Source organism: Hyla sarda, chromosome 2, assembly GCF_029499605.1.
Source record: "Hyla sarda isolate aHylSar1 chromosome 2, aHylSar1.hap1, whole genome shotgun sequence".
In the NCBI taxonomy this organism is placed as follows: Eukaryota; Metazoa; Chordata; class Amphibia; order Anura; family Hylidae; genus Hyla; species Hyla sarda.
In genome coordinates this window covers 233,941,422-233,953,827 of record NC_079190.1, presented here as the reverse complement: position 1 = coordinate 233,953,827, position 12,406 = coordinate 233,941,422, and the positions used below count along the sequence as shown (strand labels likewise).

The 12,406-nt window shown below is 44.2% G+C and overlaps 1 protein-coding gene and 1 long non-coding RNA gene across 2 annotated transcripts in view; one reads left to right on the top strand and one right to left on the bottom strand.

The window, feature by feature from the left end:
• LOC130355866 (uncharacterized) overlaps window positions 1–12,406 on the top strand; it is a 105,218-nt gene that overhangs the window by 54,513 nt on the left and 38,299 nt on the right. Inside the window, exon 2 of the long non-coding RNA XR_008888688.1 lies at window positions 8,084–8,165. This is a non-coding gene — a long non-coding RNA (uncharacterized LOC130355866). The remainder of the gene's footprint in view (window positions 1–8,083; window positions 8,166–12,406) is intronic.
• The window catches only part of NT5C1A (5'-nucleotidase, cytosolic IA), a 54,501-nt gene that overhangs the window by 6,456 nt on the left and 35,639 nt on the right, over window positions 1–12,406 (bottom strand). The window contains exons 4-5 of the mRNA XM_056556646.1: window positions 9,845–9,967; window positions 3,690–3,874 (exon numbers count right to left, since the gene is read on the bottom strand). Of these exons, the coding sequence (XP_056412621.1) occupies window positions 3,690–3,874; window positions 9,845–9,967 (308 nt within the window). The remainder of the gene's footprint in view (window positions 1–3,689; window positions 3,875–9,844; window positions 9,968–12,406) is intronic.

The following is a 12,406-nucleotide window of genomic DNA, read 5'->3' as shown; positions in this document are numbered from 1 at the left end:
CGGAGCCGCGCGCGCCAGCATAAGACAGCAGGGGACCGGGACGGGTAAGTGACCTGGGATGCGATTCGCGAGCGGGTGCGTCCCGCTGTGTGAATCGCATCCCCGACGGCCATGACAGTGCAGCGCTCCCGGTCAGCGGGACTGACCGGGGCGCTGCAGGGAGAAAGACGCCGTGAGCGCTCCGGGAAGGAGCGGGGACCCGGAGCGCTAGGCGTAACAGTACCCCCCCCCTTAGGTCTCCCCTTTTTTTTGTCCGGTAACTGCCTCCCCTGGGATGAGGACACCGGGAAAGAATGGAGGGTTTCCTCAACGGCAGGCAGTACAGTAGGAGTTGGAATGGGGAGGGAGGGCAGAGGGTGAAGCTTGGCACGGGGCAGGGTGACACAAGGACGGGAGCCATGGGGAGGCACAGAGGCTTGCCTGACGGGACTGGGAGGGGGGAGAGGCACTTCCTATGGCAGGCAGGGTCCCAGTTCTTGATCTCCCCGGTGGTCCAATCAAGGGTGGGGGAATGAAGCCGGAGCCATGGCAGACCGAGGAGGACCTCAGAGGTACAGTTGGGTAGGACGAAGAGCTCAATCCTTTCGTGGTGGGGGCCAATACACATCAGGAGGGGTTCTGTGCGGTAACGCACGGTGCAATCCAGTCTGACTCCATTGACCGCGGAAATGTAGAGCGGCTTGACGAAACGGGTCACCGGGATGCTGAATTTATTCACAAACGACTCCAAAATAAAATTACCAGAGGCACCAGAGTCCAAGCAGGCCATGGCTGAGAGAGAGGAGTTGGCTGAAGGAGAAATCCGCACGGGTACCGTGAGACGTGGAGAAGCAGACTTGGAACCAAGAGACGCCACACCCACGTGAGCTGGGTGCGTGCGTGCGTTTCCCAGACGTGGAGGACGGATAGGGCAATCCACCAAGAAATGCTCGGTACTGGCACAGTAAAGACAGAGATTTTCTTCCCTACGGCGATTCCTCTCTTCCTGGGTCAGGCGAGACCTATCCACTTGCATGGCCTCCTCGGCGGGAGGCCCAGGCGTAGATTGCAACGGATACTGTGGGAGAGGTGCCCAGAGATCTAAGTCTTTTTCCTGGCGGAGCTCTTGGTGTCGCTCAGAAAAACTCATGTCAATGCGGGTAGCCAAATGGATGAGTTCTTGCAGGTTGGCAGGAATCTCTCGTGCGGCCAGCACATCCTTGATGCGACTGGATAGGCCTTTTTTAAAGGTCGCGCAGAGAGCCTCGTTATTCCATGATAACTCGGAAGCAAGAGTACGAAATTGGATGGCGTACTCGCCCACTGAAGAATTACCCTGGACCAGGTTCAACAGGGCAGTCTCGGCAGAAGAAGCTCGGGCTGGCTCCTCGAAGACACTCCGGATTTCAGCGAAAAAGGACTGGACTGAGGCTGTGGCAGGATCATTGCGGTCCCAGAGCGGTGTGGCCCAAGACAAGGCCTTTCCTGAAAGAAGGCTTACCACGAACGCCACCTTAGACCGTTCTGTAGGAAACAAGTCTGACAACATCTCCATATGCAGGGAACACTGAGACAAAAATCCACGGCAGAGTTTAGAGTCCCCATCAAATTTGTCCGGCAGGGACAAGCGGAGGCTAGGAGCGGCCACTCGCTGCGGAGGAGGTGCAGGAGCTGGCGGAGGAGATGGTTGCTGCTGTAGCAGAGGCAGAAGTTGCTGTAACGTGGCGGTCAACTGCGACAGCTGCTGTCCTTGTTGGGCAATTTGCTGCGATTGCTGAGCGACCACCGTGGTAAGGTCAGCGAGACTTGGCAGCGGCACCTCAGCGGGATCCATGGCCGGATCTACTGTCACGATTCGGCTTACGGGTTGTGGATCCGCTGTGTCAGCGAGGGATTGGCGTGGACCGTGCTAGTGGACCGGTTCTAAGAGGCTACTGGTTTTCACCAGAGCCCGCCGCAAAGCGGGATGGTCTTGCTGCGGCAGTAGCAACCAGGTCGTATCCACTAGCAACGGCTCAACCTCGCTGACTGCTGAGAAGGCGTGGGACAGAAGGACTAGGCAGAGGCAAGGTCAGACGTAGCAGAAGGTCGGGGGCAGGCGGCAAGGTTCGTAGTCAGGATGGATAGCAGAAGTTCAGGTACACAGGCTTTGGACACACTAAACGCTTTCACTGGCACAAGGCAACAAGATCCGGCAAGGGAGTGCAAGGGAGGAGATCAGATATAGCCAGGGAGCAGATGGAAGCCAATTAAGCTAATTGGGCCAGGCACCAATCATTGGTGCACTGGCCCTTTAAGTCTCAGAGAGCTGGCGCGCGCGCGCCCTAGAGAGCGGAGCCGCGCGCGCCAGCATAAGACAGCAGGGGACCGGGACGGGTAAGTGACCTGGGATGCGATTCGCGAGCGGGTGCGTCCCGCTGTGCGAATCGCATCCCCGACGGCCATGACAGTGCAGCGCTCCCGGTCAGCGGGACTGACCGGGGCGCTGCAGGGAGAAAGACGCCTTGAGCGCTCCGGGAAGGAGCGGGGACCCGGAGCGCTAGGCGTAACATGTATGATCGCCATGGTCCCCTTGCAGTCTTGACAACGGGACTTCTTGAGCTCCCACATAAATGGAGGAACATTGTGCATACCTGATCGTAGCTCCATTTATTGTCTGTAGGTAGGGGCGGACTGCCACCACTCAGGGCCCCTGGACCAAATAAAGCAAGGACTCCCAGCAAGACTTCACCCCTGGCCCCACCTCTGCCCCACCCCTTTTCCCGCCCAGTATGTATATGAATATTTGCCATAGAAAGGAATAGGGGGTGCAGTGTGCTTGAGGCTATGGTGTACTTTGAGGGATGGCAATGCCAATCACTTTAACTACACCAAGCGCTAAAAAAAAACATACTCCTCCTTTTTATGCCAACTTCGGATCTCTGTCTGTGATACCCAGTCCAACTTGGCTCCAACCTCCATTCAGCTTAAAAGGGGTACTCTGGTGGAAAACATTTTTTTTAATCAACTGGTGCCAGAAAGTTAAACAGGTTTGTAAATGACTTCTATAAAAAATTCTTAATCCTTCCAGTACTTATTAGCGCTGTATACTACAGAGGAAATTCTTTTCTTTTTGGATTTCTTTGCTGTCACGACCACAGGTTCACATGACCTAAGCACCTCTCCCAGGCAGCCACTGCTGTTCTCTTAAAGGGCCGCCGCTACAGTGGCTGTCTGGGAGCAGAATAACGGTAACAGCTCCGGGGTCGTCATCGGAGCCGCACAGACCTAACGGCCGCTGTGGGCCCTTTACCCGTGTCGGGCCCAGGTATTTAAAAAAAAAGAAGAAATTTCTTTTAGATTTTACATGACAGGCGGTGGACAGCGGACCCTTTTCTGGCCGGGCCTTCGGACAATGTCCGAATGGACCGGCTGGTCAGTCCGCCCCTGTCTGTAGGAGTGCTGAAGATAGCCGAGTGCTATACTTGGTTATATTTGGCATTCCCCTAGACAGTGAATGGAACAGTGGTCAAGTATGCACACTACTGCACTATTCAGATGGTAGTTTTGGGAGTACAATTCTTTTAAGATTGCGGGGGTCCAACTGGCCAGTACCCTCTGTGATGACTATCCTGTACACTATCCTGTGGAAATGTGTGCATGGTGGCAAAATCCTTTAATACGTCTAATGGACGCTTGAATGGACAATAACATCATTTGTATGTATTTACCTGTGCCAGTGGTTTGTTCTCATAAGCCTTTTCATGCTCAAAGAATTTGTCCAAGCCATGCTCTTTCACAATTTGCTCTGACTCATCAGAAAACAGAACGGCATCTCCATCAAATGCCACTCGGAGCTGTTCTTCATTTATAGACACGTCGTGACTTGGGTTGAAAATGGTTGCAGCAGCAATACCTGGAGTCATAACAAATATGTATGAATAGAAGTATAATTATTAAATCATTAAATTAAAGGTTGTACATTGTCTGTTGCTTACACTGTGTGAGACATAGGGTATGGCCACACATGGTGGATTTGCAGTTTATTTACTTCACTGGAAAATCAAATTTTTTCACATCAAAGATAAAAAGTTATTGTTGTGGTATATGCAATGTTTAAACAAAAGTCAATGCACTTAATTGAATGTGACATATATAGAGATATGTGAATAAGGTATATTTGAGTTATGTAAAACTGAATATTTAGTACATATGGAACAATAACTGTGTGGTATATAATATACCAAACATGGAACATTTTCTGGAAGTCAGACTTTGGGCAGAGCAAGCAAATCTTTTACAAAGCTGAAAGTCTGTTGAGTAGACACAGGCAGTCTACCTGGCCTGCCCCCCCCCCCCCCCCTTTTCCAGACTAAGGGGAACATACTTTTGGTATTTGCTTACAGAAATTAGGGCTTGGAGAGCAAGTGACATGTATGCAGCTGCTAGTTGGCCTACTAACTTGTCATTTCCTAGTGTATGATCTATATTTAAAACAGTGGAAATGGTTGTTAACTGTCAGACACTTTGGCTAATCACAGTCTGTTGGGAGACTCTAAAAGTCTGTGACTGTCACTGACTGACTGTTGGGGTGCCTTTGTTCCCATTGGATCCCAAACTATCACTAATCCTAGGGGACTGGGATTTTCCTTTTGCTGCTGTAGTTGGGGGTATGATTAAAAGTCACATCTTCGTTCCCCCTAAAGCCAATTCTTAAAGAGGTTATCCAGGAATAGAAAAACAGAGCTAAGTTCTTTCAAAAATAGCTCCACATCTGTCCCCAGGTTGTGTGTGGTATTACAACTTGTCTCTATTCACTTCAGTGGGACTGAGCTACAGAACCACACCCAACCTGGAAACAGATGGGAAGCAGTTTTTGAAAGAAATTAGTTCTGTTTTTCTATTCCTGGATAATCCCTTTAAGCCTAATGTAGCTTACCAATTCATACTGCTATATTGTCGTGCCAGATTTCTGCATGCAGTAAATCACACAATCATTGGGTATTTTTAGAGGTCTTGAGTGGCAGAGGTTCTAATAATGTAGCATATTAATGTAAAGGGTGTGTGTGTATATATATATATATGGGCTTGAGCTGCAATAGCGGACATATATTATGAACATGCGCAGGGCAGCTATCAGGGCAGTACTGGTAAGACTGCCATCATGTGCCCAGACCAAATTGAAAAGAAAAGGGGCTACAAGTAGCCTGCCACCCCATGCCATCATGGTTTCATGTGTTTGACAAAAAGAAAGGGCCCCTTTTTTTTAAGGCAAAAGAAATGTTTATTTAAGGTAAAATAATGAGAGCCTAGTCCGCTCCCACTAGCAGCTATGCAGGCTCCTGCAGTGCCGGAAGTTCACAGCGGTGTGTTCTGAGCTTATCACTATTTGGAAGATGACAGTGATGCTGGTGTTGGGACAGGAGTGGGGGAAGCCAGGCCAGCAGCAGCTATAAGAGTGACTAAAAGAGTAATGAATATATTGTGTTCAGGCTGCTGCCTCCTGCTGAGCTTTAACATATTCTGTGCATGCAGCAGATTCACTTAAATGTGTTCTTGTTTTTTAATGGTCCTCATTTTTGCCATCCCCTTTTGCCCCCAGAGCCCCTGCCCAGCATCCCATTTTTCTATTATCCTCTTAGAACCCCTTTGTGCCTCCCTTTTTTCTCTTATACTCACATAGCCCCTGCCACACTCTGTCCCCTCTCCACACAGACCCCCCTCTCACTTTGTGTCCCTTATCTTTTCTCCCCACATACCTCTGCCATTTTCTGTTCTTCTGTGTTCTCCCCCTAAGAGTTCACTCAACTCTTGTCACATTCTGCTTGTCTGCCCCCTTGTTAGACAGAGCCCTCCCCTTGTCACCTCCGGTTCCTGCCACATATCTAGTGGCCCTTGGTTTCCCTTTTGCTTCTTCTTATTCCCACAAAGCCCCTGCCACTTTCTTTTCTTCTACCCCATCCCTCCACAGAGCCTTTGCCTTGTGGCTACCTTGCCTGCCATCCCCCCACAGAACTCTCTTCAATCCACCTCACAAATCCTTGCCACCTTGTGGCCCAATACCTTACACAATGATCCTCAGACCTACCCTCCCCCAACCCCTTTCCCGGTAATGGGGTTGAGGTATAAGGGTCCAGACTCTTGTTGTATAGAGCCTAAAGATTCCTGATGGTGGTCCTGGACATGTGTAACTCTGTTTGTATATAAACTACTTAATGTACATGATTATCTAGAGTAGTAAAAAAACAGGTTCATGGAAAATCTCTGGTTTATCAATGTTTCTAAGCTAATTACACCAGTATTTTACATCAAAATACCACCAGGACTATGATCATTTTATTTTTTTTTATTCTTTTTTTATTTTACATCACAAAACAGAACAGACAAAATTACAAACCATACAGTTATACAAGACAAAACCGAAATATAAAATACAGGGTTCTATTTATTATCCTACATCTCTCCATATTAATTATTAACAGCATAGAACCCAAAGGATACCTATCTTATAGTTACCTATGTACATACCCACTTCATAAACTTCCACACAATCCTTATTCTAGTGCCATGGAGAAAAAAATAAATAAAATAAAAAAAGGACTATGATCATTAGTGATAAGCGGCATTGGCCATATTTGAATATTTGTCCTATATTCGCGAATTTCGCATATTCGTTATATTCGTTGTGTATTCGCGTATTTGCTGCATATTCGCGTAAGAAGGAAGAAAACAGTGAAGGGGTGGGCAACATTACTATTGGTTGCTAGGGATATTGATAACCTCTGACAAGTGTATTTGCATCATTCTCATTGACCCACAAGCTAAAAGAAGGAATATGCGAATATGCGCATATCTGAAATATCTCTCACACAGTGGCCCTCATTTACTATTGCAAACCCGACATGTTTTGTCGGGTTGTGCGCCAGTTTCATGCGCATTGCGCCTGAAATTCTGTCTGCGCCAGAATATGCCTGAAATTTTGTCTGCGCCTGAATTTGCGCCTGAAATTGCGCCTGAATTGAAAAAACCCCAATTAACTCTCCATTTTGCTATGAAAACCCAAAAAAGGGGCATGGCCGTCTGGGGAAAGGGGGCGTGGTCACAGAAAAGGGCCGTGTTCCCGTCATTTTCACGAAATCCCAACATTTTTACTAAGGTTTCCACAGAAAATGTGGTGGATTTGTGCTGAGGAAAACCCTACAGGTCAGAGCATGTGTAAAAAAAGCAAAGTGTAGGGAAAGTGGGAACTGTAGGGAAACCTTAGTAAATACCGTGGAAAATAAATTGTAGGGAATTAAAACCCACAAAGAAACCTACATTCCACTCTTAGTAAATAAGGGCCAGTAACTAGTATTGGAGCATTCTTTAGAACACAAGCTGGAAGCAGGGAGGGATGATGATCACTGTGATGTGTTCTGTAAAAAAAACAACAACCAATATTCGTCATTTCCAATATATATAGCGAATATATTCGCGAATTTGCGATATTCACGCTAAAAATTCGAAATGAAAATATTTGCGCCCAACACTAATAATCATACCCTATTCTACATCAATCTAAAGTCCAGCATGAGCTAACACTGAAGCTGGCCCTTTAGAATTTCAAATATAATGTGATTGGTAAATTAACAATAAGTGAATATGAACATGCCTAAAATAAACATACTGTACATCTATCCTAAGATTAGAGATGAGCGAACTTACAGTAAATTCGATTTGTCACGAACTTCTCCGCTCGGCAGTTGAAGGCTTTTCCTGCATAACTTAGTTCAGCTTTCCGGTGCTCCGGTGGGCTGGAAAAGGTGGATACAGTCCTAGGAGACTCTTTCCTAAGACTGTATCCACCTTTTCCAGCCCATCGGAGCACCTGAAGGCTGAACTAATTTACGCAGGAAAAGTCATCAACTGCCGAGCGGAGAAGTTCGTGACGAATCGAATTTACTGTAAGTTCGCTCATCTCTACCTAAGATCAAAAATAAAAGGAGATAATGTAATTTTTTTTGCTATCTTTTATGTATTTTATGAGTAACATGCTTCTGATACCTGCCAGGTACCTGTTCAGCTAACATCTAATGTTAGATATTATGTTATAACCAAAGAAAATGATTATGTTTTTGCTACACAGACCCTGCTGGCTGATTCATATCTTCTTCCTTGGAAATGTTTCAACTTCACTCAGCAATGGCCATAACTGCGTGCTTCCAAAAGTAAATCTATACTTAGTATTTAGTTTCACACCCAGATGTCCTTTCATAATGTTTGCAATATGAACTAGTGTTAACTAAAGACTCTTGACCTGTATTAATTAGATTTTGTGAATTTTGTTCACGAAATTCACTGACCTATTTTATTTTACAAGAGCATTTTGGTGCCGCAAATGGCATAAATGTGGTTACAGGAGAAAATGCTTGCACAAAATACACCAGCAAACTTTACACTGTGTAGCATTCCCTTATTCTGTCTTTACATCTAGGCTTGGTTATTACAAGTTAGTCTCATGGTGGAAATTACTACTCCTACTTTTTCCTTTATTACTGCAGATTAATATTTCTCAGTTTCCTTTTACCACCTCTGTATACCTCCAGCTATCATTGTTAAATGGGTACTCTGGAGCTCGTGACGTCATAGCCCTGCTCCTCGTGATGCCCCCGCCCCCTCAATGCAAGTCTATGGGAGGGGGCGTGACGGCTGTCACGCTCCCTCCCATTGACTTGCATTGAGGGGGCGGGTGTGACATCATGAGGGGGTGGGGCTATGATGTCACGAAGCTCCCGGTGCCGGCTCCAGCGTTTGGAACAGATTGTTCCAAACGCTGAGCCGCAGAGTACCCCTTTAAGGCTACCAAAATATGGAGAAAAAGGCCTGACTGTGCCATATTTAGTTTCTTGTAAATTAATTTTTAACCCAATGGTCATATCCAGTTACTACATTTTCCTTACTGCGTCATGTTTCAGGCCTAACACAAGTTATCAGTAGCCTGAAACATCAGTATTTCACATTTAAGGCAAACCCCACTGAATAAAAAAAAATTATGTAGCCTAAGGTTGTGAACCAGAAGGACAAATATTACATGTATTTGTCTTTTGGTTTCCGCTAAGGCTGCATTCACACCTCGTTTTTACCTTACGGGGAAACCGGGCTCTCCCGTACCCCAGCTGGACAAGCGCTGAAATCCATTTACTTTAATGAGCCGACCGGAGTCAAATGGTAACTCCGGTTGGCTCATTTTTGACCCGTATGCGGTTTCCTGACCGGATCTAAACCGTAGTATACTATGGTTTTAGGTCCGGTCACAAAACCGTATACGGGTCAAAAATGAGCCAACTGGAGTCACCGTTTGACTCCGGTCGGCTCAATAAAGTAAATGGATTTCAGCGCTGGTCCGGTTGGGGTACGGGAGAGCCCGGTTTGCCCCTCCCCCAGCCGTATCTGGCACCCGTAACGTAAAAACGAGGTGTGAATGCAGCCTAAATGAAGAATCGTAAAGAAATCCTTATTATGTAAACACTTGTAAAGATGTCTTACCCCATCTTTACCAATCCTTACCCCCCCCCCCCCCCCCACACACACACACACGATAAGTCTATAACCAGACAGGTTTTTCCAGGTTTACAAAGTGATGGCCAATCCTAAGGACAGTCCAGTGCTGCATGGTAGGTAGGTTCTGACCCCCCGTGAAGCCTACAATCAGCAGAACGTAGAGGTCTCAGCACTCCAGTATTGTATTCCCTGACATATTTATACATTAGGATATGGCTGAAACAGCAGCTCACCATATTCAAGTAAATAAGTATTTACCCTTTTAAGTTTATTTATTGCTTTATGTGACTATGGGCATATGCATCCTATTCAATACTAGGTTTTCATGCAGCAGATGTTTACTTACCTTCTTCTATGGCCTCCTGTACTTTTTGAGCATCAGATGAGAGATATAGGTTTGTATGGTATGCTTTTAGATAGCCAATAGGGCTGTTCCCCCCAGTCATGCAGAATCGCTCAATAAACAGGTCTGAAACAGGAAATATATTATTTAAACATAATCTAATAAACTGACTGTCACTCATTAAAATAAAATAAAGTTGTGTTTCCCTAGGTGCATATGTAGCAAAAGAAACTGCAAATGACCTACTTTTGGGTCTTCCATTGACGTTTCTGAAACTTTTGAGAGCAAGAAAAGTGTCAAATATATTGTTATTCTTCTCACCTTGTAGTAAACCTGATATTGTAGCATTATACCATAATAAATGCAGGGGAAATGGCAGCATAACATGTGGCTCGATAAAGGTTTTAAGGGCAAATTTAAATGTTGCAAATACACTGCAAACTCATCCAGTTTTGCAATAAATGCTGAAAGTAATGCAATATAAGTGTGAAGGGAAAATACACACTATAATTATGTTTTTACATGGTATTTTGAACCCATAAAATGCCTGTTTCACAGATCAATAAATGACCCACAAAATAGCTGATAAACTGATAAACTAAAAATTTATAAAAAAAAAACAAAACAGACCAAATGGCGTTTGTTCCTTTTTTAAGCTGTTTTTTAGGCTCAAATTTGGCTGAAAAAAACTGAAAACTTAATCTTACAGTTTATGTCATTCATGTAGCTAGTACTATATAAAGAGAGATGTATAACTACTGAAAAGAGATGTCTCATGGAAAAACAACTTAGCCCCCTAAAGTTTTAAATCGTGGGGGGTCCGAGCGTTGAACTCTGCCAGTTAGTTATATTTACTACTCAGTACGGATGTGTTGCATACTAAACTGGAAAAGAGTTAATAGTTGTGATTTTAACAGATAAATCCCATTTATTTTTCTTCCACGTCAGAATTATAAGAAACATATACATCAATACAAAACTATTTTGGATTATAAGTAGCATTTCTTTTTACAGTATTATGAGATAGGCCCATCTGCTGATGTAAGCTCAGACCTGGTCAGTTAGTCCAAGAAAAACAAAAAAAGGAATGTTCAAAAGGACAAACTGAGGGTATATTTCACACAGTGATATCTCAAATATCAATCAAAAAGCAACAAACAAAAAAGCCACTTGGAGTAACAGTCGGGGATTTTTTTTTTTAATAAGAGACTAAACACAAGAGCAATCTAAGGTTATTTGGGGGTGGGTGAAGATCACACAATTGGAGAATATATCATTTTACTGAAAGAGTAGTAGATGGTTGTGTCAAAGTGGTGTTGTTGATAAATTCACTGTAACTGAATGCTGCTGTGTGTAGGTGTTAAATATGTTAGGTATTAAATCCCTTTAAACATTTTTGTTATTGCATTACACGGTGCAGTTTCTAGGAATGTATGTTTTTAAAGCAATAATAAACTTACTAAAAATGAATGTAAAGTAAGGAAAACTGTTTTCAACGACATGGGTTAAAAAAAATGTGTGTGTGTGTATATATATATATATATTTATACAGTACAGACCAAAAGTTTGGACACACCTTCTCATTCAGAGTTTTCTTTATTTTCATGACTATGAAAATTGTAGATTCACACTGAAGGCATCAAAACTATGAATTAACACATGTGGAATTATAGACAGAACAAAAAAGTGTGAAAATATGTCATATTCTAGGTTTTAGCCACCTTTTGCTTTGATTACTGCTTTGCACACTCATTCTCTTGATGAGCTTCAAGAGGTAGTCACCTGAAATGGTCTTCCAACAGTCTTGAAGGAGTTCCCAGAGATGCTTAGCACTTGTTGGCCCTTTTGCCTTCATTGGGTTCAGGTCTGGTGACTGGAGGCCAGGTCATCTGGTGCAGCACCCCATCACTCTCCTTCTTGGTCAAATAGCCCTTACACAGCCTGGAGGTGTGTTTGGGGTCATTGTCCTGTTGAAAAATAAATGATGGTCCAACTAAACGCAAACCGGATGGAATAGCATGCCGCTGCAAGATGCTGTGGTAGCCATGCTGGTTCAGTATGCCTTCAATTTTGAATAAATCCCCAACAGTGTCACCAGCAAAGCATCCCCACACCATCAGACCTCCTCCTCCACACCAGCACACCTGTGAAGTGAAAACCATTTCAGGTGACTACCTCTTGAAGCTCAACAAGAGAATGCCAAGAGTGTGCAAAGCAGTAATCAAAGCAAAAGTTGGCTACTTTGAAGAACCTAGAATATGACATATTTTCAGTTGTTTCACACTTTTTTGTTATGTCTATATTTCCACATGTGTTAATTCATAGTTTTGATGCCTTCAACTCTGAATGAGAAGGTGTGTCCAAACTTTTGGTCTGTACTGTATATATATTATAAAAAAAAATCTGAAAGCCTTTACCCATTTATTATGTAAAGAATTTAAACATCAAAACAACTGCACATAATTGGTATCGCTGTATTTGTGATAACTTAACCTATACAATTATCATGATATGCTATCACTGTAATTGTCCTGATACACCATTCATTATGCAATTTAATGAACA